At 52.3% G+C, this 27,226-nt stretch overlaps 1 protein-coding gene across 1 annotated transcript in view; it reads right to left on the bottom strand.

The window, feature by feature from the left end:
* Window positions 1–27,226, bottom strand: part of LOC144488604 (antigen WC1.1-like) — a gene marked incomplete at its 3' end in the record, with an annotated part of 65,181 nt that overhangs the window by 24,930 nt on the left and 13,025 nt on the right. Inside the window, exons 2-9 of the mRNA XM_078206665.1 lie at window positions 21,775–21,842; window positions 19,982–20,026; window positions 15,056–15,097; window positions 10,706–10,747; window positions 10,360–10,401; window positions 7,268–7,309; window positions 6,922–6,963; window positions 215–523 (exon numbers count right to left, since the gene is read on the bottom strand). Of these exons, the coding sequence (XP_078062791.1) occupies window positions 215–523; window positions 6,922–6,963; window positions 7,268–7,309; window positions 10,360–10,401; window positions 10,706–10,747; window positions 15,056–15,097; window positions 19,982–20,026; window positions 21,775–21,817 (607 nt within the window). The remainder of the gene's footprint in view (window positions 1–214; window positions 524–6,921; window positions 6,964–7,267; window positions 7,310–10,359; window positions 10,402–10,705; window positions 10,748–15,055; window positions 15,098–19,981; window positions 20,027–21,774; window positions 21,843–27,226) is intronic.

The raw sequence follows: 27,226 nt of genomic DNA on the forward strand, positions 1-27,226 counted from the left end.
ACAGAGAGAGAGAGAGACAGAGAGAGAGAGAGACAGAGAGAGAGAGAGACAGAGAGAGAGAGAGACAGAGAGAGAGAGAGTGAGACAGAGAGAGAGAGAGACAGAGAGAGAGAGAGACAGAGAGAGAGAGAGACAGAGAGAGAGAGAGACAGAGAGATTGATGTTCTGTTCCTGCTCACTCTCTGGTGTGGAATCTGTTGAAATCTCCACCTACTTTCACAGATGACTCCGGCGTCCTCCTTGTGGCTGCAGTCAGTCTGTCCCCAGGGACCGTGTCTGCACTGTGCGAGCGATGTCTCAGTGCCCATGCAGTTCACATCGTCCAGCCAGATGTGCCCCTTCTTCAGCCCGAAGGCGGAGGAGTTGACAGCGGTCAGGGCCTGGCCGCAGCCCAGATGTTTGCACACCACTGTCGCCTCTGTCAAACCCCAGCCATCGTCACAGACTGTGCCCCAGGTGCCGTTGTTCTGTACTTCCACCCGGCCTGAACATGCGTCTACGCCCAGCGTCAGTTTGATGTTGACTGTGCGAATGGAGCGGGGGAAGAAACGGAACGCTTTAACTGTTAATCATCCTCCCAGAATCATCCCAATCCCTCGCCCATCGGGCGTTTGCAGCTAAACGTACTGAGAGATTTGGCAGCGCCATCCCTGGGGGCGGGGAGGGGGGAGGAGGGGGGGGCGGTGGGTGGGGAGGGGGGGGTGGTGGTGGGTGGGGAGTGGGGGGGAGGGGGGAGGGCGGTGGGTGGGGAGGGTGGGGGCCTGCAGTTTGATGCTAAACCCCCTTCCATAAGACATAGGAGCAGAGTTAGGCCACTCGGCCCATCGAGTCTGCTCCGCCATTCAATCATGGCTGATATTTTTCTCATCCCCATTCTCCTGCCTTTTCCTCATAACCCCTGATCCCCTTATTAATCAAGAACCTATCTATCTCTGTCTTCAAGACACTCAATGACCTGGCCTCCACAGCCTTCTGCGGCAAAGAGTTCCACAGATTCACCACTCTCTGGCTGAAGAAATTCCTCCTCATCCCTGTTTTAAAGGATCGTCCCTTTAGCCTGAGGTTGTGCCCTCTGGTTCTAGTTTTTCCTACTAGTGGAAACATCCTCTCCACGTCCACTCTATCCAGGCCTCACAGTATCCTGTAAGTTTCAATAAGATCCCCCCTCATCCTTCTAAACTCCAACAGGTACAGACCCAGAGTCCTCAACCGTTCCTCATACGACAAGCTCTTCATTCCAGGGATCATTCTTGTGAACCTCCTCTGGACCCTTTCCAAGGCCGGCACATCCTTCCTTAGATACGGGACCCAAAAACTGCTCACAATACTCCAAATGAGCCTGATACAGCCTCAGAAGTCCATCCCTGCTCTTGTATTCTAGCCCTCTCGACATGAATGCTAACGTTGCATTTGCCTTCCTAACTGCCCACCACCGTCCTCCCTGCATTCCCACCCGCTCAGCGCTCCCCAGGCTGCTTCCCATCAGCCCAGGTAGGGAGAATGTCGGGAATGGGATGGTTCCGGGATGGATCCATCCCCAAAACCTTTCTCCATTCACGGGAATGGAGCATCGCAGAGCAAGTTATCCCCACACTGGAACCCCAGGACAATAGTGCGCAGGAAGAGCAAAACGGGAAGCTACATTGTGATTTGAATGGGTATAGATTGAGAGAGGTGGATACTCAGCGAGAACTTGGAGACCTCAGAGAATCATAGACTCCTACGGCGCAGAAGGAAGCCATTCGGCCCATCGAGTTTGCACCAACATGCCCACCCCCAGGACCCATCCCCGTAACCCCATGCATTTACCCCGCTGGTCCCCCTGACACGAAGGGTCAATTTATCACGGCCAATCCACCTAACCCGCACGTCTTTCAGACTGTGGGAGGAAACCGGAGCACCCGGAGGAAACCCACGCACACACGGGGAGAACGTGCAGACTCCGCACAGGCAGTGACCCAAGCCGGGAATCGAACACTGGCACTGTGAGGTAGCAGTGCTAATCACTGTGCCACCGTGCCCCCGGGAATCGAACCCGGGTCCCTGGCGCTGAGAGGCAGCAGCGCTAACCACTGTGTCACCGTGCCCCCGGGAATCGAACCCGGATCCCTGGCGCTGTGAGGCAGCAGCGCTAACCACTGTGTCACCGTGCCCCCGGGAATCGAACCCGGGTCCCTGGCACTGTGACGCAGCAGCGCTAACCACTGTGTCACCGTGCCCCCGGGAATGGAACCCGGGTCCCTGGCGCTGTGAGGCAGCAGCGCTAACCACTGTGCCACCGTGCCCCCGGGAATCGAACCCGGGTCCCTGGCGCTGTGAGGCAGCAGCGCTAACCACTGTGTCACCGTGCCCCCGGGAATCGAACCCGGGTCCCTGGCACTGTGAGGCAGCAGCGCTAACCACTGTGCCACCGTGCCCCCGGGAATCGAACCCGGGTCCCTGGCGCTGTGAGGCAGCAGTGCTAACCACTGTGTCACCGTGCCCCCGGGAATCGAACCCGGGTCCCTGGCGCTGTGAGGCAGCAGCGCTAACCACTGTGTCACCGTGCCCCCGGGAATCGAACCCGGGTCCCTGGCGCTGTGAGGCAGCAGCACTAACCACTGTGTCACCGTGCATCAGAAGGTTTTCGACAAGGAATCGCATAACAGACAGGTAAAGTTAAAACACATGGGATTGTGGGTAATGTCTTGAGATGAATAGAAATCTGGTTGGCACATAGGAAGCAAAGAGTTGGCATAAATGGGTCTTGTTCTGATTGGCAGTCAGTGACTAGTGGGGTTCCGCGGGGATCTGCGCTCGGACCCCAACTGTTCACATTATATATTAATGATTTGGAAGAGGGAACTGAATGTATTATCTCCAAATTTGCAGCTGATACAAAGCTGAGTGGGAGGGTGAGCTGTGAGGAGGATGCAGAGATGCTTCAGTGTGATTGGGACAGGCTGAGTGTGTGGGTATCTGCATGGCAGATGCAGCATAATGTGGATAAATGTGAGGTTATCCACTTTGGTAGCAATAATAGGGAGACAGATTATTACTTGAATGGGTGTAAATTGAGAGAGGCGGATACTCAGCGAGATCTTGGAGTCCTCGTGCATCAGTCGCTGAGAGTAAGCGTGCAGGTACAGCAGGCAGTAAAGAAGGTGAATGGTATGTTGGTCTTCATAGCGAGAGGATTTGAGTACAGGGATAGGGATGTTTTGCTGCAATTGTACAGGGCGTTGGTGAGGCCACACCTGGAGTATTGGTGCAGTTTTGGTGTCCTTATCTGAGGAAGGATGTCCTTGCTATAGAGGGAGCGCAGCGAAGGTTTACCAGGCTGATTCCTGGGATGGCAGGTCTGTCACATGAGGAGAGACTAAGTGGGTTAGGATTATATTCACTGGAGTTTAGAAGAGTGAGAGGGGATCTCATAGAAATTAATAAAATTCACACAGGATTAGACAGATTTTGAATCAGTAAGGGAATCGAGGGTTTTGGGGATAGGGCAGGAAAGTGGAGTTGAGGATTATCACATCAGATCGGTCATGATCTCATTGAGCTGACTCGATGGGCCGAATGGCCTCCTTCTCCTCCAACGTCTTATGATCCTAGAGGAAGATGGGTGGCTTGGAGGGGAACTTGCTCCCTGACATCTGCTGTCCTTGTCCTTCTAGATGGTAGAGGTGGTGGGTTTGGAAGGTGCTGCCTAAGGAGCCTCGGTGAGTTGCTGCAGTGCATCTTGTAGATGGTACACACGGCTGTCACTGTGCGTCGGGGGTGGAGGGAGTGAATGTTGAGGTTGTTGGGTGGGGTGTGGATCCGTTATAATGTGACGCACTAACCTCGGGAATTGGATTTTCAGCTCAAGAACTTGTCGATACTCCACACCTTGTACTAATAATCTTAAAACCTCACTGGGATCTTTCTCTGCACCGTAGAAAGGGAATACTCACCATCTGTGACTGAAATTTCGTTTGGCGAATTTGTTAGAGTTCGTTGACAAGTCACAAACAACATGAATAAAGGGGAATCGGCGGATGTGCTGGACTTAGATTTCCAGAAGACATTTCGGCACGGTAGCACAGTGGTTAGCACTGCTGCTTCACAGCTCCAGGGACCTGGGTTCGATTCCCGGCTTGGGTCACTGTCTGTGTGGAGTTTGCACATTCTCCTCGTGTCTGCGTGGATTTCCTCCGGGTGCTCCGGTTTCCTCCCACAGCTCAAAGATGTGCTGGTTAGGGTGCATTGGCCGTGCTAAAATTGCCCCTTAGTGTCCTGAGATGCGTAGGTTAGAGGAATTAGTGGGTAAAATATGTAGAGATATGGGAGTAGGGTCTGGGTGGGATTGTGGTCGGTGCAGACTCGATGGGCCAAATGGCCTCATTCTGTACTGTAGGGTTTCTATGATTTAACAAAGTGCCATATGAGAGACGACCAAGAAAGATGAGAGCTGATGGAGTTAGGGGGGGGTGACATATTAGCATGGATAGAAGATTGGTGAGCTAACAGGATACACAGAGTAGGCATAAATGGGCCATAACCAGCTTGGCAGGGCGTGACGAGTGGTGGAATGGAGGGATCAGTGCTTGGACTGCAACTGTTTACAATCGACATCAATGAGTTGGATTAAGCGGCTGAAGGGACGGCAGCTACAATCCCGGTGACAATAGCTGGGTGAGGAAGTTGCGAGCAGGATACAAAGAGTCGACAAAGGCATAAACATCAATGAACTGAACAGGCAGTAAGTGTGGCAGATGGATTAACACGGGAAATGAGAACCTGTTCCCTTTGGCTGGGAGAATTGAAGAGGGGAGACTATCGAAACGGAGAGAGATTGAGGAGCTCTGAGAGACAGAGGGATCTGGGAGCCCTGGATCATGACCTTCTGCACTGCGGCACTCTCTCAGTGCTGACCCTCTGACAGTGCGGCACTCCCTCAGTACTGACCCTCTGACAGTGCGGCACTCCCTCAGCACTGACCCTCTGACAGTGCGGCACTCCCTCAGTACTGACCCTCTGACAGTGCGGCACTCTCTCAGCACTGACTCTCTGACAGTGCGGCACTCCCTCAGTACTGACCCTCTGACAGTGCGGCACTCCCTCAGTACTGACCCTCTGACAGTGCGGCACTCCCTCAGTACTGACCCTCTGACAGTGCGGCACTCCCTCAGCACTGACCCTCTGACAGTGCGGCACTCCCTCAGTACTGATCCTCTGACAGTGCGGCACTCCCTCAGTACTGACCCTCTGACAGTGCGGCACTCCCTCAGTACTGACCTCTGATGGTGCGGCACTCACTCAGTCTTGACCCTCTGACAGTGCGGCACTCCCTCAGTACTGACCCTCTGACAGTGCGGCACTCTCTCAGTACTGACCATCTGACAGTGCGGCACTCCCTCAGTACTGACCCTCTGACAGTGTGGCACTCCCTCAGTACTGACCCTCCGACAGTGCGGCACTCCCTCAGTACTGACCATCTGACAGTGCGGCACTCCCTCAGTACTGACCCTCTGACAGTGCGGCACTCCCTCAGCACTGACCCTCCGACAGTGCGGCACTCCCTCAGTACTGACCTCTGACAGTGCGGCACTCCCTCAGTACTGACCCTCTGACAGTGCGGCACTCCCTCAGTACTGACCCTCTGACAGTGCGGCACTCCCTCAGCGCTGATCCACTGACAGTGCGGCACTCCCTCAGCACTGACCTCTGACAGTGCGGCACTCCCTCAGCACTGACCCTCTGACAGTGCGGCACTCCCTCAGCACTGACCCTCTGACAGTGCGGCACTCCCTCAGCACTGACCCTCTGACAGTGTGGCACTCCCTCAGTACTGACCCTCTGACAGTGCAGCACTCCCTCAGTACTGACCCTCTGACAGTGTGGCACTCCCTCAGTACTGACCCTCTGACAGTGCGGCACTCCCTCATTATTGACCCTCTGACAGTGCGGCACTCCCTCAGCACTGACCCTCTGACAGTGCGGCACTCCCTCAGTACTGACCCTCTGACTGTGCGGCACTCCCTCAGTACTGACCCTCTGACAGTGCGGCACTCCCTCAGTACTGACCCTCTGACAGTGCGGCACTCCCTCAGTACTGACCCTCTGACAGTGCGGCACTCCCTCATTATTGACCCTCCGACAGTGCGGCACTCCCTCCGTACTGACCCTCTGACAGTGCAGCACTCCCTCAGTACTGACCCTCTGACAGTGCGGCACTCCCTCAGCACTGACCCTCTGACAGTGCGGCACTCCCTCAGTACTGACCCTCTGACAGTGCGGCACTCCCTCAGGACTGACCCTCTGGCAGTGTGGCACCCCCTCAGCACTGACCCTCTGACAGTGCGGCACTCCCTCAGTACTGACCCTCTGACAGTGCGGCACTCCCTCAGCACTGACCCTCTGACAGTGCGGCACTCCCTCAGCACTGACCCTCTGACAGTGCGGCACTCCCTCAGGACTGACCCTCTGGCAGTGTGGCACTCCCTCAGTACTGACCCTCTGCCAATGCAGCGGAGGATATTGTTCCACCCACAGTGCTGTTAGGGAGGGAGTTCCAGGATTTTGACCCCAGCGACAGTGAAGGAACGGCCGATATATTTCCAAGTCGGGATGGTGAGTGACTCGGAGGGGAGCCTCCAGGTGGGGGTGTTCCCAGGTATCTGCTGCCCTTGTCCTTATCGATGGTAGAGGTGGTGGGTTTGGAAGGTGCTGCCTAAGGAGCCTTGGTGAGTTGCTGCAGTGCATCTTGTAGATGGTACACACGGCTGTCACTGTGCGTCGGGGGTGGAGGGAGTGAATGTTGAGGTTGTTGGGTGGGGTGTCCATCAGTTAATTACAAAATTGGATTTTAACCTCAAGAATTTGTACCAACTCCACACCTTGTACTGATGATCTTAAAACTGCGCTGGGATCTTTCTCTGCACTGCAGGAGGTACTCACAATGTGTGTCTGCGTCTTCGGTGTAGCCAGTGGGAGTTGTCCCTGAAACATAAAACAGGAAATTACCTCACAATGTTGGGAATTTTTTCCGATCCGATGTTAGATGATGCACAACGGGACAGGGTCAAAGTGAGCCCTCGGTAACAGTGATCATAACACTATTGGATTACACATTCAACTTGAGTGTTGCGGATATTGGATGGGATGTTGTTGAGTTGTAATATGACGCACAAAGTTAGGAAGTTGGATTTTAAACTTGAGGACTTGAACCAACTCCACACCTTGTGCTGATAATCTTAAAACCGCGCTGGGATCTTTCTCTGCACTGTAGAAAGGGAATACTCACCATCTGTGTCTGTGTCATCGATGTGGTCAATGGGAGTTGTCCCTGAAACATAAAACAGGAAATGACCTCACAGCGTAGGGCACATTTACCGGTGTGACATCAGATGATGCGCAGCGAGACGGGGTCAAATCAGCCCGAGGTAACAGCGGTCATAACAAGGCAGACTTTGTTTGAGGGAGAGAAGAGTGGGCCTAAGGCTAGTGAATTGAACCGAAATTTGGGCATGAGCGAAGCTACGAAGCTAAAATATCAATCACAGCGAATAATTGCTCGAAATAGAATAACGAAGGATGAGATAGCGTGTGAGAGAATGCGAGCGAGAAACACTGACTTTAATTCACCAACATTCTGGGTGGGTGCAAGCAGATTAGAAAATAGGGAGTATGACTCCTCTATTCCAGAAAGCAGGGAGTATGAAAGCAGGAATCTACAGGCCAGTTCGTGTATAATTTGTCACAGAGTAATTACTGGAATCAATTCTGAAGGAGGTTATAGCAGGACACTTCCGAAATCTCAGTGTGATCAGGCAGAGGCAACATGGTTTTGTCAACAGGAAATTTGGTTTGGCGAATTTGTTAGAGTTCGTTGACAAGTCACAAACAACATGAATAAAGGGGAATCGGTGGATGTGCCGGACTTAGATTTCCAGAAGACATTTAACAAAGTGCCATATGAGAGACGACCAAGAAAGATGAGAGCTGATGGTGTTAGGGGGGGGTGACATATTAGCATGGATAGAAGATTGGTGAGCTAACAGGATACACAGAGTAGGCATAAATGTGCCATAACCAGCTTGGCAGGGCGTGACGAGTGGTGGGATGGAGGGATCAGTGCTTGGACTGCAACTGTTTACAATCAACATCAATGAGTTGGATTAAGGGCTGAAGGGACGGCAGCTACAATCGCCGGTGACAATAGCTGGGTGAGGAAGTTGCGAGCAGGATACAAAGAGTCGACAAAGGCATAAACATCAATGAACTGAACAGGCAGTAAGTGTGGCAGATGGATTAACACGGGAAATGAGAACCTGTTCCCTTTGGCTGGGAGAATTGAAGAGGGGAGACTATCTAAACGGAGAGAGATTGAGGAGCTCTGAGAGACAGAGGGATCTGGGAGCCCTGGATCATGACCTTCTGACACTGCGGCACTCTCTCAGTGCTGACTCTCTGACAGTGCGGCACTCCCTCAGTACTGACCCTCTGACAGTGCGGCACTCTCTCAGCACTGACTCTCTGACAGTGCGGCACTCCCTCAGTACTGACCCTCTGACAGTGCGGCACTCTCTCAGCACTGACTCTCTGACAGTGCGGCACTCCCTCAGTACTGACCCTCTGACAGTGCGGCACTCCCTCAGTACTGACCCTCTGACAGTGCGGCACTCTCTCAGCACTGACTCTCTGACAGTGCGGCACTCCCTCAGTACTGACCCTCTGACAGTGCGGCACTCCCTCAGCACTGACTCTCTGACAGTGCGGCACTCCCTCAGTAGTGACCCTCTGACAGTGCGGCACTCCCTCAGTACTGACCCTCTGACAGTGCGGCACTCCCTCAGAACTGACCCTCTCGCAGTGCGGCACTCCCTCAGTACTGACCCTCTGACAGTGCGGCACTCCCTCAGTACTGACCCTCTGACAGTGCGGCACTCCCTCAGAACTGACCCTCTCGCAGTGCGGCACTCCCTCAGCACTGACCCTCTGACAGTGCGGCACTCCCTCAGAACTGACCCTCTCGCAGTGCGGCACTCCCTCAGTACTGACCCTCTGACAGTGCGGCACTCCCTCAGCACTGACCCTCTGACAGTGCGGCACTCCCTCAGCACTGACCCTCTGACAGTGCGGTACTCCCTCAGCACTGACCCTCCGACAGTGCGGCACTCCCTCAGCACTGACCCTCTGACAGTGCGGCACTCCCTCAGAACTGACCCACTGACAGTGCGGCACTCCCTCAGCACTGACCCTGTGACAGTGTGGCACTCCCTCAGCACTGACCCTCTGACAGTGCGGCAGTCCCTCAGTACTGGCCCTCTGACAGTGCGGCACTCCCTCAGTACTGACCCTCTGACAGTGCGGCACTCCCTCAGCACTGACCCTCCGACAGTGCGGCACTCCCTCAGTCCTGACCCTCTGACAGTGCGGCACTCCCTCAGTACTGACCCTCTGACAGTGCGGCACTCCCTCAGCACTGACCCTCTGACAGTGCGTCACTCCCTCAGCACTGACCCTCTGACAGTGCGGCACTCCCTCAGCACTGACCCTCTGACAGTACGGCACTCCCTCAGTCCTGACCCTCTGACAGTGCGGCACTCCCTCAGTACTGACCATCTGACAGTGTGGCGCTCCCTCTGCACTGACCCTCTGACAGTGCAGCACTCCCTCAGCACTGACCCTCTGACAGGGCGGCACTCCCTCAGTACTGACCCTGTGACAGTGTGGCACTCCCTCAGCACTGACCCTCTGACAGTGCGGCAGTCCCTCAGTACTGACCCTCTGACAGTGCGGCACTCCCTCAGTACTGACCCTCTGACAGTGCGGCACTCCCTCAGCACTGACCCTCTGACAGTGTGGCACTCCCTCAGTACTGACCCTCTGACAGTGCGGCACTCCCTCAGCACTGACCCTCTGACAGTGCGGCACTCGCTCAGTACTGACCCTCTGCCAACGCAGCGGAGGATATTGTTCCACCCATTGTGCTGTTAGGGAGGGAGTTCCAGGATTTTGACCCCAGCGACAGTGAAGGAGCGGCCGATATATTTCCAAGTCGGGATGGTGAGTGACTCGGAGGGGAGCCTCCAGGTGGGGGTGTTCCCAGGTATCTGCTGCCCTTGTCCTTCTAGATGGTAGAGGTGGTGGGTTTGGAAGGTGCTGCCTAAGGAGCCTTGGTGAGTTGCTGCAGTGCATCTTGTAGATGGTACACACGGCTGTCACTGTGCGTCGGGGGTGGAGGGAGTGAATGTTGAGGTTGTTGGGTGGGGTGTCCATCAGGTAATTACAAAATTGGATTTTAACCTCAAGAACTTGTACCAACTCCACACCTTGTTCTGATTATCTTAAAACTGCGCTGGGATCTTTCTCTGCACTGCAGGAGGTACTCACAATGTGTGTCTGCGTCTTCGGTGTAGCCAGTGGGAGTTGTCCCTGAAACATAAAACAGGAAATTACCTCACAATGTTGGGAATTTTTTCCGATCCGATGTTAGATGATGCACAACGGGACAGTGTCAAAGTGAGCCCTCGGTAACAGTGATCATAACACTATTGGATTACACATTCAACTTGAGTGTTGCGGATATTGGATGGGATGTTGTTGAGTTGTAATATGACGCACAAAGTTCGGTAGTTGGATTTTAAACTTGAGGACTTGAACCAACTCCACACCTTGTGCTGATAATCTTAAAACCGCGCTGGGATCTTTCTCTGCACTGTAGAAAGGGAATACTCACCATCTGTGTCTGTGTCACCGATGTAGTCAATGGGAGTTGTCCCTGAAACATAAAACAGGAAATGACCTCACAGCGTAGGGCACATTTACCGGTGTGACATCAGATGATGCGCAGCGAGACGGGGTCAAATCAGCCCGAGGTAACAGCGGTCATAACAAGGCAGACTTTGTTTGAGGGAGAGAAGAGTGGGCCTAAGGCTAGTGAATTGAACCGAAATTAGGGCATGAGCGAAGCTACGAAGCTAGGATATCAATCACAGCGAATAATTGCTCGAAATAGAATAACGAAGGATGAGATAGCGTGTGAGAGAATGCGAGCGAGAAACACTGACTTTAATTCACCAACATTCTGGGTGGGTGCAAGCAGATTAGAAAATAGGGAGTATGACTCCTCTATTCCAGAAAGCAGGGAGTATGAAAGCAGGAATCTACAGGCCAGTTCGTCTATAATTTGTCACAGAGTAATTACTGGAATCAATTCTGAAGGAGGTTATAGCAGGACACTTCCGAAATCTCAGTGTGATCAGGCAGAGGCAACATGGTTTTGTCAACAGGAAATTTGGTTTGGCGAATTTGTTAGAGTTCGTTGACAAGTCACAAACAACATGAATAAAGGGGAATCGGTGGATGTGCCGGACTTAGATTTCCAGAAGACATTTAACAAAGTGCCATATGAGAGACGACCAAGAAAGATGAGAGCTGATGGTGTTAGGGGGGCGTGACATATTAGCATGGATAGAAGATTGGTGAGCTAACAGGATACACAGAGTAGGCATAAATGTGCCATAACCAGCTTGGCAGGGTGTGACGAGTGGTGGAATGGAGGGATCAGTGCTTGGACTGCAACTGTTTACAATCAACATCAATGAGTTGGATTAAGCGGCTGAAGGGACGGCAGCTACAATCCCGGTGACAATAGCTGGGTGAGGAAGTTGCGAGCAGGATACAAAGAGTCGACAAAGGCATAAACATCAATGAACTGAACAGGCAGTAAGTGTGGCAGATGGATTAACACGGGAAATGAGAACCTGTTCCCTTTGGCTGGGAGAATTGAAGAGGGGAGACTATCTAAACGGAGAGAGATTGAGGAGCTCTGAGAGACAGAGGGATCTGGGAGCCCTGGATCATGACCTTCTGACACTGCGGCACTCTCTCAGTGCTGACCCTCTGACAGTGCGGCACTCCCTCAGCACTGACCCTCTGACAGTGCGACACTCCCTCAGCACTGACCCTCTGACAGTGCGGCACTCCCTCAGTACTGACCCTCTGACAGTGCGGCACTCCCTCAGTACTGACCCTCCGACAGTGCGGCACTCCCTCAGTACTGACCCTCTGACAGTGCGGCACTCCCTCAGAACTGACCCTCTGACAGTATGGCACTCCCTCAGCACCGACCCTCTCGCAGTGCGGCACTCCCTCAGCACTGACCCTCTGACAGCGCGGCACTCCCTCAATACTGACACTCTGACAGTGCGGCACTCCCTCAGCACTGACCCTCTGACAGTGCGGCACTCCCTCAGCACTGACCCTCTGACAGTGCGGCACTCCCTCAGCACTGACCCTCTGACAGTGCGGTACTCCCTCAGCACTGACCCTCTGACAGTGCGGCACTCCCTCAGAACTGACCCTCTGACAGTGCGGCACTCCCTCAGCACTGACCCTGTGACAGTGTGGCACTCCCTCAGCACTGACCCTCTGACAGTGCGGCAGTCCCTCAGTACTGACCCTCTGACAGTGCGGCACTCCCTCAGTACTGACCCTCTGACAGTGCGGCACTCCCTCAGCACTGACCCTCCGACAGTGCGGCACTCCCTCAGTCCTGACCCTCTGACAGTGCGGCACTCCCTCAGTACTGACCCTCTGACAGTGCGGCACTCCCTCAGTACTGACCCTCTGACAGTGCGTCACTCCCTCAGCACTGACCCTCTGACAGTACGGCACTCGCTCAGTCCTGACCCTCTGACAGTGCGGCACTCCCTCAGTACTGACCATCTGACAGTGTGGCGCTCCCTCTGCACTGACCCTCTGACAGTGCAGCACTCCCTCCGCACTGACCCTCTGACAGTGCGGCACTCCCTCAGTACTGACCCTGTGACAGTGTGGCACTCCCTCAGCACTGACCCTCTGACAGTGCGGCAGTCCCTCAGTACTGACCCTCTGACAGTGCGGCACTCCCTCAGTACTGACCCTCTGACAGTGCGGCACTCCCTCAGCACTGACCCTCTGACAGTGTGGCACTCCCTCAGTACTGACCCTCTGACAGTGCGGCACTCCCTCAGAACTGACCCTCTGACAGTGCGGCACTCCCTCAGCACTGACTCTCTGACAGTGCGGCACTCCCTCAGTACTGACCCTCTGACAGTGCGGCACTCCCTCAGTACTGACCCTCTGACAGTCCGGCACTCCCTCAGCACTGACCCGCTGACAGTGCGGCACTCCCTCAGAACTGACCCTCTGACAGTGCGGCACTCCCTCAGCACTGACCCTCTGACAGTGCGGCACTCCCTCAGTACTGACCCTCTGACAGTGCGGCACTCCCTCAGTACTGACCCTCTGACAGTGCGGCACTCCCTCAGCACTGACCCTCTGACAGTGTGGCACTCCCTCAGTACTGACCCTCTGACAGTGCGGCACTCCCTCAGAACTGACCCTCTGACAGTGCGGCACTCCCTCAGCACTGACTCTCTGACAGTGCGGCACTCCCTCAGTACTGACCCTCTGACAGTGCGGCACTCCCTCAGTACTGACCCTCTGACAGTGCGGCACTCCCTCAGCACTGACCCTCTGACACTGCGGCACTCCCTCAGTACTGACCCTCTGACAGTGCGGCACTCCCTCAGCACTGACCCTCTGACAGTGCGGCACTCCCTCAGCACTGACCCTCTGACAGTGCGGCACTCCCTCAGTACTGACCCTCTGACAGTGCAGCACTCCCTCAGTACTGTCCCTCTGACAGTGCGGCACTCCCTCAGCACTGACCCTCTGACAATGCGGCACTCCCTCAGTACTGACCCTCTGACAGTGCGGCACTCCCTCAGTACTGACCCTCTGACAGTGCGGCACTCCCTCAGTACTGACCCTCTGACAGTGCGGCACTCCCTCAGTACTGTCCCTCTGACAGTGCGGCACTCCCTCAGCACTGACCCTCTGACAGTGTGGCACTCCCTCAGCACTGACCCTCTGACAGTGCGGCACTCCCTCAGTACTGACCCTCTGACAGTGCGGCGCTCACTCAGTCCTGACCCTCTGACAGTGCAGCACTCCCTCAGTACTGACACTCTGACAGTGCGGCACTCCCTCAGTACTGACACTCTGACAGTGCGGCACTCCCTCAGTACTGACCCTCTGACAGTGCGGCACTCCCTCAGTACTGACACTCTGACAGTGCGGCACTCCCTCAGTACTGACCCTCTGACAGTGCGGCACTCCCTCAGCACTGACCCTCTGACTGTGCGGCACTCCCTCAGTCCTGACCCTCTGACAGTGCGGCACTCCCTCAGTACTGACCCTCTGACAGTGTGGCACTCCCTCAGTACTGACCCTCTGACCGTGCGTCACTCCCTCAGCACTGACCCTCTGACAGTGCGGCACTCCCTCAGTCCTGACCCTCTGACAGTGCGGCACTCCCTCAGTACTGACCCTCTGACCGTGTGGCGCTCCCTCTGCACTGACCCTCTGACAGTGCAGCACTCCCTCAGCACTGACCCTCTGACAGTGCGGCACTCCCTCAGTACTGACCCTCTGACAGTGCGGCACTCCCTCAGCACTGACCCTCTGACAGTGCGGCACTCCCTCAGCACTGACCCTCTGACAGTGCGGCACTCCCTCAGCACCGACCCTCTGACAGTGCGGCACTCCCTCAGCACTGACCCTCTGACAGTGCGGCACTCCCTCAGCACCGACCCTCTGACAGTACAGCGGAGGATATTGTTACACCCACTGTGCTGTTAGGGAGGGAGTTCCAGGATTTTGACCCCAGCGACAGTGAAGGAACGGACGATATATTTCCAAGTCGGGATGGTGAGTGACTCGGAGGGGAGCCTCCAGGTGGGGGTGTTCCCAGGTATCTGCTGCCCTTGTCCTTCTAGATGGTAGAGGTGGTGGGTTTGGAAGGTGCTGCCTAAGGAGCCTTGGTGAGTCGCTGCAGGGCATCTTGTAGATGGTACACACGGCTGTCACTGTGCGTCGGGGGTGGAGGGAGTGAATGTTGAGGTTGTTGGGTGGGGTGTCCATCAGTTAATTACAAAATTGGATTTTAACCTCAGGAACTTGTACCAACTCCACACCTTGTACTGATTATCTTAAAACTGCGCTGGGATCTTTCTGTGCACTGTAGAAGGAGATGACTCACCATCTATGACTGTGCCTTGGAGGTAATCAGTGGAAGTTGTCCCTGAAACATAAAACAGGAAATTACCTCACAGGGTTGAGCACATTTTCCGACTCAATATCAGATATTGCGCAACAAGATAGGGTCAAATAAAAGTCACCCATTAGGTATTAGAACTGAATAATCTCATTAGCGATAGACAACATGGTTTTGTACGAGGGAGGTCATTCCTCACAAATTTGGTTGAGTTTTTTGAGGAGTTGACAAAAACCATTGACGAAGGAAGGGCCGTGGATGTTGTCTACATGGATTTTAGTAAAGCGTTTGACAAGGTCCCTCATGGCAGGCTGGTGCAAAAGGTTAAATCTCATGGGATAAAAGGTGAGCTAGCTAGATGGGTGGAGAACTGGCTTAGCCATAGAAGACAGAGGGTAGCAGTGGAGGGGTCGTTTTCCGGTTGGAGGTCTGTGACTAGTGGAGTTCCGCAGGGCTCTGTACTGGGACCTCTGCTGTTTGTGATATATATAAATGATTTGGAGGAAGATGTAGCTGGTGTGATCAGTAAGTTTGCGGACGACACGAAGATGGCTGGAGTTGCGGATAGTGATGAACATTGTCAGAGAATGCAGCAGGATATAGATAGGCTGGAACATTGGGCGGAGAAATGGCAGATGGAATTTAATCCAGATAAATGCGAAGTGATGCATTTCGGTAGATCTAATGTAAGGGGGAGCTATACAATAAATGGCAGAACCATCAGGAGTATAGACACACTTGTACCTGGGTGTACAAGTCCACAGATCCTTAAAGGTGGCAGCACAGGTGGAGAGGGTGGTGAAGAAGGCATATGGCATGCTTGCCTTTATTGAATGGGGCATAGAATATAAAAGTTGGCATATGATGTTGCAGATGTATAGAACGATGGTTCGGCCACATTTGGAATACTGCGTCCAGTTCTGGTCGCCGCACTACCAGAAGGACGTGGAGGCTTTGGAGAGAGTACAGAGAAGGTTTACCAGGATGTTGCCTGGTATGGAGGGTCTTAGCTATGAGGAGAGATTGGGTAAACTGGGGTTGTTCTCCCTGGAAAGACGGAGGATGAGGGGCGACCTAATAGAGGTGTATAAAATTATGAAGGGCATAGATAGGGTGAACAGTGAGAAGCTTTTTCCAAGGTTGGAGGTGACGAACACAAGGGGTCACGGGTTCAAGGTGAGGGGGGCAAGGTTCAATACAGATGTCAGGGGGACGTATTTTACACAGAGGGTGGTGGGGGCCTGGAATGCGCTGCCAAGCAAGGTGATTGAGGCGGACATGCTGGGATCGTTTCAGACTTGTCTCGATAGCCACATGAACAGACTGGGAATAGAGGGATACAAACGAATGGTCTGGTGGGCACATGAGCGGCACAGGCTTGGAGGGCCGAAGGGCCTGGTCCTGCGCTGTATTGTTTTTTGTTCTTTGTAACAGTGATCATAACATGATTGAATTACACATTCAGTTTGAGGGGGGAAGAGTGAGTCTGAGACTAGTTACCTAAATATGGGCAATAATGAGGCTATGAAGACAGAGGTGGATAAAGTGATCCTGGAGATTAGTTTATGGGATGGATCCGTGGATATGCACTGGCAGGCGCCAGGGGAGGTATTTCAGAATATTCAGAAAAGATTCATACCCACAAGGAGGGAAGAGTTTAATGGAGGGAAAGCAGAAATCTACAGGCCAGTTAGTCTAACATCTGTCAGAGGGAAATTACTGGAATCTATTCTTAAGGAGGTTATGGCGGGGCCACTGAGAAAATCTCAGTGCAATCAGGCAGAGTCAACATGGTTTCGTGAAAGGGCAAGTGAGTGACGCACTAAAGTAGGAAGTTGGATTTTAACCTAAAGAACCTGTACCAACTCCACATGTTGCACTGCAGTACAACAGAGAGTGAGCCACACCGTTTTCAATCCCAGAATGCCATTCCGATTAGGCGCCATTCTGAAACATCCTTGAGCTGTGATTGTTAAAACCACCACCGCGCTGATGCGACGATACTGTGCCCTGAAGAAATACATTCGAATCGAGTATCTAATCAGTTCCATAGGCCCACCCATCACCGGTGGGTCGACAACTGGAGCAGCATAATTGCTCCTAATTGCTAGAACGTTTGCTTTAATCTGAACTCATGCTGTTCTGCTGTTCTTCGCGTTCCCCTGGGATTTTGCAGAGCAGGGCTTAATTAGGATGATTGACAGGGGGAAAATCATGTGACTGGGTGGAGCTACCTTGACACAGACCTTTCAAGTCGGATGCTGCTTGGAGTGGTTAGAGAGTAGTATCTTTGTTTTCCCCGTGCTGAATACTGGAGACTCGGGGCTGCTGGAAATTGGGAGCTGCCAGAGACTGGAAACTGCCAGAGACTGGAAACTGCCAGAGACTGGGTTAATTTCTCCAAGTTTCTGCTGTGTGAGGGTATATCATTCCCTGAGGTTTCGCTGTTTGGGATAGAACATAGAACTGTACAGCACAGAACAGGCCCTTCGGCCCACGATGTTGTGCCGAGCTTTATCTGAAACCAAGATCAAGCTATCCCACTCCCTATCATCCTGGTGTGCTCCATGTGCCTATCCAATAACCGCTTAAATGTTCGTAAAGTGTCTGACTCCACTATCACTGCAGGCAGTCCATTCCACACCCCAACCACTCTCTGCGTGAAGAACCTACCTCTGATATCCTTCCTGTTTCTCCCACCACGAACCCTATAGTTATGCCCCCTTGTAATAGCTCCATCCACCCGAGGAAATAGTCTTTGAACGTTCACTCTATCTATCCCCTTCATCATTTTATAAACCTCTATTAAGTCTCCCCTCAGCCTCCTCCGCTCCAGAGAGAACAGCCCTAGCTCCCTCAACCTTTCCTCATAAGACCTACATCTCTTTAGAGAGATGTCGCTTTCGCAGTCTTTCATTCTCTCTCTGGATTTGGAGACTGGAGACTCCCAGGAAATAAGTCTCTTTCCCCGAGATTCTGCTTTTTGGGGGTGGATCTTTCTCTGGAGGCTGCTGTATGGGAGTCATAAGACAAGTCTCTTTCTGTATCTCTCTCCGAACGTGGGTACAGAAAAGATTTACCAGGATGTTGCCTGGCATGGAGGGCATTAGCTATGAGGAGAGGTTGGAGAAACTTGGTTTGTTCTCACTGGAACGACGGAGGTTGAGGGGCGACCTGATAGAAGTCTACAAGATTATGAGAGGCATGGACAGAGTGGAGAGTCAGATGTTCTTTCCCAGGGTGGAAGAGTCAAGTACTCGGGGGCACAGGTTTAAGGTGCGAGGGGGAAAGTTTAGAGGAGATGTGCGAGGTAAGTTTTTTACACAGAGGGGGGTGAGTGTCTGGGACGCGCTGCCCGGGGAGGGGGTGGGAGCGGGTACGATAGCAGCATTTAAGGGGGAACTAGACGAATACATGAATAGGATGGGGATGGAAGGATCCGGACTCCGTAAGTGCAGACGGTTTTAGTTCAGTCGGGCATCATGGTCGGCGCAGGCTTGGAGGGCCAAAGGGCCCGTTCCTGTGCTGTACTGTTCTTTGATACAGGAACCAAGGTCGGGTAGAGCTCTGATCTACCTCTCAATTGCAGTTGGTTCAAACACCAAGGTAGTCAAGAAGGCATACGGCATGCTTGCCTTCATCGGCCGGGGCATGGAGTTTAAAAATTGGCAAGTCATGTTGCAGCTTTATAGAACCTTAGTTAGGCCGCACTTGGAACATAGTGTTCAATTCTGGTCGCCACACTACCAGAAGGATGTGGAGGCTTTGTAGAGGGTGCAGAAAAGATTTACCAGGATGTTGCCTGGTATGGAGGGCATTAGCTATGAGGAGAGGTTGGAGAAACTTGGTTTGTTCTCACTGGAGCGACGGGGGTTGAGGGGAGACCTGATAGAAGTCTACAAGATTATGAGGGGGATGGACAGAGTGGATAGTCAGAAGCTTTTTCCCAGGGTGGAAGAGTCAATTACTCGGGGGCACAGGTTTAAGGTGCAAGGGGCAAGGTTTAAAGGAGGTGTACGAGGCAGATTTTTTACACAGAGGGTGGTGGGTGCCTGGAACTCGCTGCCGGGGGAGGGAGTGGAAGCGGATATGATGGTGAGTTTTAAGGGGCGTCTTGACAAGTACATAAATAGGATGGGAATAGAGGGATATGGTCCCCGGAAGGGTCGGGGGTTTTAGTTAAGTCGGGCAGCATGGTCGGTGCAGGCTTGGAGGGCCGAAGGACCTGTTCCTGTGCTGTAATTTTCTTTGTTCTTTGTGTTCGTAGGCTGGAAATCCAGCATCCACATGAGGATATCTGCGTTGGGTGTTAACTGGTTCTGAAGAAAGGATTTATGTCCATGGGGGGATACTGCCAAAGTGGAACAACAGAGATAGCTAGCTGTTTAGAATTACACTTTGCCATGTTTAAGTATCTCAATTGGTAAAAGCGAAGCTAATTTTCTTTGTGATATTTTAACTGCGTTCTTTAATAAAGTTTGGTTTTATAAAAGCTCCCCAGTGGGTCACTTGAATCATACCTGGAGTGAAACACCTTACGTCACCCGAATGCCAAAATCAAATGGAATAGTTGGGGTCCAGGATAACTTCATAAATACCTTGCAGTTTCTGGTCTGGAGCCTAACGCAGGTCTGTCTCTCTCTCTTTCCCTCTTTCTGTGCACTCTGCACTGAGTTTGACTCACCAGGTCCATCTACATCAGTAGAAATTCTGGATAATCTCAGCAGGTCTGACAGCGCCTGTGGGGTGAGAATAGAACCAACGTTTCGAGTCAGGGTGACCCTTTGTCAGAGCTCTGACTCAAAACGTCGGCTCGATTCTCTCCCCACAGAGACTGTCTGACCCGCTGAGATTTTCCAGCATTTTCTGTTTCAGTTTCAGATTCCAGCATCCACAGTATTCAGTTTTTACCTTCGAGATCCGTGCTGGTTTTAGGATTATTCACATCAGATTCTCCTGAGAAAGAAAGCAGAAAGGAATTCCTGAAAACTAGGCACATTTCCACTGGGAATACCCGAATGGAGAGGTTCGAGGTATCAGATACACTGGGACCAGTTTCTCCAGAAATTAATCTCAGAAGTGTTTTATAAGTGTTCAGCGAACCAACCCAAGTCTCCCTCCATCTCCGTCTCCTTCTATTCCTTTCCCCCTCATGTGTTTATCGAGCTTCCCCCCTGAAACACATCGATACTATTCACCTCAATCATTCCCCGTGGGAGCGAGTCCCACATTTTCCCCCACTCCCAGTGAGAGCGAGTCCCACATTCTCCCCACTCCCCGTGGGAGCGAGTCCCACATTCTCCCCACTCCCCGTGGGAGCGAGTCCCACACTTTCACCCACTCCCTGTGGGAGTGAGTCCCACATTCTCCCCACTCCCCACGACAGCGAGTCCCACATTCTCCCCACTCCCCGTGGGAGCGAGTCCAATATTCTCCCCACTCCCCGTGGGAGCGACTCCCACATTCTCCCCACTCCCCGTGGGAGCGAGTCCCACATTCTCCCCCACTCCCCGTGGGAGAGAGTCCCACATTCTCCCCACTCCCCTTGGGAGCGAGTCCCATATTCTCCCCACTCCCCGTGGGAGCGAGTCCCACATTCTCCCCACTCCCCTTGGGAGCGAGTCCCACATTCTCCCCACTCCCCGTGGGAGCGAGTCCCACATTCTCCCCACTCCCCGTGGAAGCGAGTCCCACATTCTCCCCACTCCCCTTGGGAGCGAGTCCCACATTCTCCCCACTCCCCGTGGGAGCAAGTCCCACATTCTCCCCCACTCCCCGTGGGAGCGAGTCCCACATTCTCCCCCACTCCCCGTGGGAGCGAGTCCCACATTCTTCCCCACTCCCCGTGGGAGCGAGTCCCACATTCTCCCCACTCCCCTTGGGAGCGAGTCCCACATTCTCCCCACTCCCCGTGGGAGCGAGTCCCACATTCTCCCCCACTCCCCGTGGGAGCGAGTCCCACATTCTCCCCCACTCCCCGTGGGAGCGAGTCCCACATTCTTCCCCACTCCCCGTGGGAGCGAGTCCCACATTCTCCCCACTCCCCGTGGGAGCGAGCCCCACACTCCCCCCACTCCCCATGGGAGCAAGTCCCACATTCTCCCCCACTCCCCGTGGGAGCGAGTCCCACATTCTCCCCCACTCCCCGTGGGAGCGAGTCCCACATTCTTCCCCACTCCCCGTGGGAGCGAGTCCCACATTCTCCCCACTCCCCGTGGGAGCGAGCCCCACACTCCCCCCACTCCCCGTGGGAGAGAGTCCCACATTCTCCCCACTCCCCTTGGGAGTGAGTCCCACATTCTCCCCACTCCCCGTGGGAGCGAGTCCCATATTCTCCCCACTCCCCGTGGGAGCGAGTCCCACATTCTCCCCCACTCCCCGTGGGAGCGAGTCCCACATTCTCCCCCCACTCCCCGTGGGAGCGAGTCCCACATTCTCCCCCCACTCCCCGTGGGAGCGAGTCCCACATTCTCCCCACTCCCCGTGGGAGCGAGTCCCACATTCTCCCCACTCCCCGTGGGAGCGAGTCCCACATTCTCCCCACTCCCCGTGGGAGCGAGTCCCACATTCTCCCCACTCCCCATGGGAGCGAGTCCCACATTCTCCCCACTCCCCATGGGAGCGAATTGCACTTTCTGTTGCGTGAGATGAAATGAAATATTGAGCAGGTTTAGGTATCGACGGGAATGTTTTAAAGTCCTTACCGATTGCTGCCAGCACAGGGAGAAGCAGGAAAAATACCAACATCCTCACTGTCGTCCAGAGCCCGCGTCTGGGGAAAGGGGAGAGATTCCATTATTCTGAGGCTGCGGGTTCCAGCGGGAGGGACAAGTGAGGGGGAGCCAGGTCTCGAGGCTCCTCGCCACGGGAGTTGGGACTGTGATGGGGATGAGGATAGTGTTCAGGGGGTCAGAGGTCATCTGGGGTCAACCAGGGTCACGCTCTGTCCAGCTCTGCGGGGGTCTGACCCCCACAATGTTGTCTTCTGGTGTTCCAGAATGATCTTTCAGGAACCGAGAGGGAAGGAGAGTTAGAGATAAAGAGACAGAGAGAGACCGAGAGAGAGAGACCGAGAGAGAGAGACAGAAAGAGAGAGAGAGACAGAGAGAGAGAGAGAGACAGAGAGAGAGAGACAGAGATAGAGAGACAGAGATAGAGCGACAGAGAGAGAGAGAGACAGAGAGAGAGAGAGACAGAGATAGAGAGACAGAGATAGAGAGACAGAGATATAGAGAGAGAGACAAAGAGAGACAGAGAGAGACAGAGATAGAGAGACAAAGAGAGAGAGAGGGAGATAGAGAGACAGAGACAGAGAGACAGAGACAGAGAGAGATACAGAGAGAAACAGAGAGAGAGAGACAGAGAGAGAGAGACAGAGAGAGAGAGACAGAGAGAGACAGAGAGAGAGAGACAGAGAGAGATAGAGAGACAGAGAGAGAGAGACAGAGAGAGACAGAGAGAGAGAGGGAGAAGGAGAGAGAGAGACAGAGAAAAAGAGAGACAGAGAGAGGCAGAGAGAGACAGAGACAGAGAGAAAAAGAGAGACTGAGAGAGACAGAGAGAGACAGAGAGAGAGAGCGAGACAGAGAGAGAGAGGGAGAGACAGTGACAGAGAGAGAAACAGACAGAGAGAGGGAGAGACAGAGAGAGAGACAGAGAGAGCGCGCGGAGAGTCAGAGAGAGGGCGAGGGAGAGAGAGAGAGACAGAGAGAGACAGAGAGAGAGAGAGACAGAGATAGAGAGACAGAGAGAGACAGAGAGAGAGACAGAGATAGAGAGACAGAGATAGAGAGACAGAGAGAGACAGAGAGAGGGAGGAGAGAGAGAGACAGAGAAAAAGAGAGACAGAGAGAGGCAGAGAGAGACAGAAACAGAGAGAAAAAGAGAGACTGAGAGAGACAGAGAGAGACAGAGAGAGAGAGCGAGACAGAGAGACAGAGAGAGAGAGACAGTGACAGAGAGAGAAACAGACAGAGAGAGGGAGAGACAGAGAGAGAGACAGAGAGAGCGCGCGGAGAGTCAGAGAGAGGGAGAGGGAGAGGGAGAGAGAGACAGAGAGAAAAAGAGAGACGGAGAGCAACAGAGAGAGACAGAGAGAGAGAGCGAGACAGAGAGACAGAGAGAGAGAGAGACAGTGACAGAGAGAGAAACAGACAGAGAGAGGGAGAGACAGAGAGAGCGAGCGAGAGAGAGAGCGAGAGAGACAGACAGAGAGAGACAGAGAGAGACAGAGACAGACTGACAGAGAGAGAGAGAGACAGAGAGAGAGTGACACTGAGCGAGTGACACAGAGAGAGAGTAACAGAGAGACAGAGAGAGGCAGAGAGAGAGATAGAGAGAGGGAGAGGGACAGAGAGACAGAGAGAGAGAGAGAGAGGGAAAGGGACAGAGAGAGGGACAGAGAGAGGGACAGAGATGGACAGAGAGAGAGAAAGAGAGAGAGAATGAGTCAGAGTTAAAAAGTGAATGATATCGGGGGAGTTAGAAAGCGGGATAGTTTCATCCTGTGGGTATGGAACCTCTGTGAGAATGATAAGTTTCAGAATCTGTCAAAACTCTGAACTGAATTTCACCAATGGTGAAACATCAGACATTTGGAAGAGGAGTTGTGGCCTCACCAACGCTGTGTACAACTCCAACACTACCTCCCTTCTCTCACGCTCTATAACCATATGCTTTCTTCACTCCCTATTCACCTGCTCTGCCACCTTACGGGATCTGTGAATAATTCCCCAAGATCCCTCCGAGCTTCCCGGTGTCCTGCCATTCATTAAATACTCCCTTGTCTTGTTACTGCTTCCAAAGTGCGTCACCTCGCACTTAACAGGGTTAAACACCATTTGCCACTGCTCTGCCCATCCGACCAATCCATCCATATCTTCCTGATCTTCTTCACTATTAATCACCCGACCAATCTTGGTGTCATCTGCAAACTTGCTCATCATTCCCCCCACATTATCATCGATCTCTTTTCTGTAGACAACAAACAATAAGGGACCCAGCACTGATCCTTGTGGTACCCTCTGCATACCTGGTCTCCAGTCCCTCAGCCAGCCTCCGAACACCGCTTATATTCAAATAATTGCTTCAGATATCTACATGGGGCAAATCTGTACTTTATCCACTGTGAAAGGGGGTTTTCTCTCCAGGTGATGTATTGCTAAACTTAATCTAATACAGAGACTCATGAGATGCTGTGTACTGATTTTAAGATGTGACTTAAGAACATAAGAAATAGGAGCAGGAGTAGGCCGTCTAGCCCCTCGAGCCTGCCCCGCCATTCAATAAGATCATGGCTGATCTGACGTGGATCAGTACCACTTACCCGCCTGATCCCCATAACCCTTAATTCCCTTACCGATCAGGAATCCATCCATCCGCGCTTTAAACATATTCAGCGAGGTAGCCTCCACCACCTCAGTGGGCAGAGAATTCCAGAGATTCACCACCCTCTGGGAGAAGAAGTTCCTCCTCAACTCTGTCTTAAACCGACCCCCCTTTATTTTGAGGCTGTGTCCTCTAGTTTTAACTTCCTTACTAAGTGGAAAGAATCTCTCCGCCTCCACCCTGTCCAGCCCCCGCATTATCTTATAAGTCTCCATAAGATCCCCCCTTATCCTTCTAAACTCCAACGAGTACAAACCCAATCTCCTCAGCCTCTCCTCATAATCCAAACCCCTCATCTCCGGTATCAACCTGGTGAACCTTCTCTGCACTCCCTCCAATGCCAATATATCCTTCCTCATATAAGGGGACCAATACTGCACACAGTATTCCAGCTGCGGCCTCACCAATGCCCTGTACAGGTGCATCAAGACATCCCTGCTTTTATATTCTATCCCCCTCGCAATATAGGCCAACATCCCATTTGCCTTCTTGATCACCTGTTGTACCTGCAGACTGGGCTTTTGCGTCTCATGCACAAGGACCCCCAGGTCCCTTTGCACGGTAGCATGTTTTAATTTGTTTCCATTGAGATAGTAATCCCATTTGTTATTATTTCCTCCAAAGTGTATAACCTCGCATTTATCAACGTTATACTCCATTTGCCATATCCTCGCCCACTCACTCAGCCTGTCCAAATCTCTCTGCGGATCTTCTCCGTCCTCCACACGATTCACTTTTCCACTTATCTTTGTGTCGTCTGCAAACTTCGTTACCCTACACTCCGTCCCCTCCTCCAGATCATCTATATAAATGGTAAATAGTTGCGGCCCGAGTACCGATCCCTGCGGCACGCCACTAGTTACCTTCCTCCAACCGGAAAAACACCCATTTATTCCGACTCTTTGCTTCCTGTCGGATAGCCAGTCCCCAATCCACTTTAACACACTACCCCCAACTCCGTGTGCCCTAATCTTCTTCAGCAGCCTTTTATGGGGCACCTTATCAAACGCCTTTTGGAAATCCAAAAACACCGCATCCACCGGTTCTCCTCCATCAACCGCCCTAGTCACATCTTCATAAAAATCCAACATGTTCGTCAAGCACGACTTTCCCCTCATGAATCCATGCTGCGTCTGATTGATCGAACCATTTCTATCCAGATGCCCTGCTATCTCCTCTTTAATAATGGATTCCAGCATTTTCCCTACTACAGACGTTAAGCTGACCGGCCTATAGTTACCCGCCTTTTGTCTCCTTCCTTTTTTAAACAGCGGCGTAACATTAGCCGTTTTCCAATCAACCGGCACTACCCCAGAATGCAACGAGTTTTGATAAATAATCACTAACGCATCCACTATTACCTCTGACATTTCTTTCAATACCCTGGGATGCATTCCATCCGGACCCGGGGACTTGTCCACCTTCAGTCCCATTAGTCTACCCAGCACTGCCTCTCTGGTAACATTAATTGTATTAAGTATTTCTCCTGCTGCCAACCCTCTATCGTTAATATTTGGCAAACTATTTGTGTCCTCCACCGTGAAGACCGACACAAAAAACATATTTAAAGACTCAGCCATATCCTCATTTCCCACTATTAACTCCCCTCTCTCGTCCTCCAAGGGTCCAACATTCACTCTAGCCACTCTATTCCTTTTTATATATTTATAAAAACTTTTACTATCATTTTTTATATTAATTGCTAGCCTAGCTTCATAGTCTATCCTTCCTTTCTTTATCGCTTTCTTAGTCTCTCTTTGTTGTTTCTTAAATTTTTCCCAATCACTTGTTTCTCCAATATTTTTGGCCACTCTGTACGCAGCTGTTTTTATTTTAATACTCTCCTTTATTTCCTTCGTTATCCACGGCTGGTTCTCCCTTTTCTTACAATCCTTGTTTTTTGCTGGAATATATTTTTGCTGAGAACTGAAAAGGATCTCCTTAAAAATCCTCCACTGTTCCTCAGCTATCCTACCTGCCAGCCTGCTCTCCCAGTCTACCTTAGCCAATTCATCCCTCATCCTATCATATTTCCCTCTGTTCAAACAGAGGACACTGGTTTGGGACCAAACTTTCTCCTCTTCCATCTGAATCAGAAATTTGACCATATTGTGGTCACTAGACCCAAGAGGGTCCTTCACAATAAGATCCTTAATTCTACCTACCTCGTTACACAATATTATTTATTTACTAATGGATTTTATTAGATATAATGGATATTATTTATTTACAATATGGATTTATTAACCATACGATCGAATGGGAGAATGATACAGGGTGGCACGGTGGTACAGTGGTTAGCACTGCTGCCTCACTGCGCCAGGGACCCAGGTTCAATTCCCCGGCTTGTGTCACTGTCTGGGTGGAGTTTGCACATTCTCCCCGTGTCTGCGTGGGTTTCCTCCGGGTGCTCCGGTTTCCTCCCACAGTCTGAAATGCGTGCTGGTTAGGGTGCACTGACCCGAACAGGTGCCGGAGTGTGGGCGACTAGGAGAATTTCACAGTAACTTCATTGCAGTGTTAATGCAAGCCTTACTTGTGACACTAATAAGTAAACTTTAACTTTAAAAAGAGAGGGGACTAATGTAGGGGGCTAAATTAGGTTGATAAAACACATAATCATGGGTTTAAGAACTCTAACAGAATACTGATTGCAGAGGGAATGATCTTAGACTATGGGAAGCACTGACAAGTGCTGTTGCTATAGGTAACGGCTCCATATGAACTTCTGGTCTTTCTCATTTAAAAGAATTGATAAAATGAATGCAG

This window comes from Mustelus asterias, unplaced genomic scaffold, assembly GCF_964213995.1.
Source record: "Mustelus asterias unplaced genomic scaffold, sMusAst1.hap1.1 HAP1_SCAFFOLD_1703, whole genome shotgun sequence".
In the NCBI taxonomy this organism is placed as follows: Eukaryota; Metazoa; Chordata; class Chondrichthyes; order Carcharhiniformes; family Triakidae; genus Mustelus; species Mustelus asterias.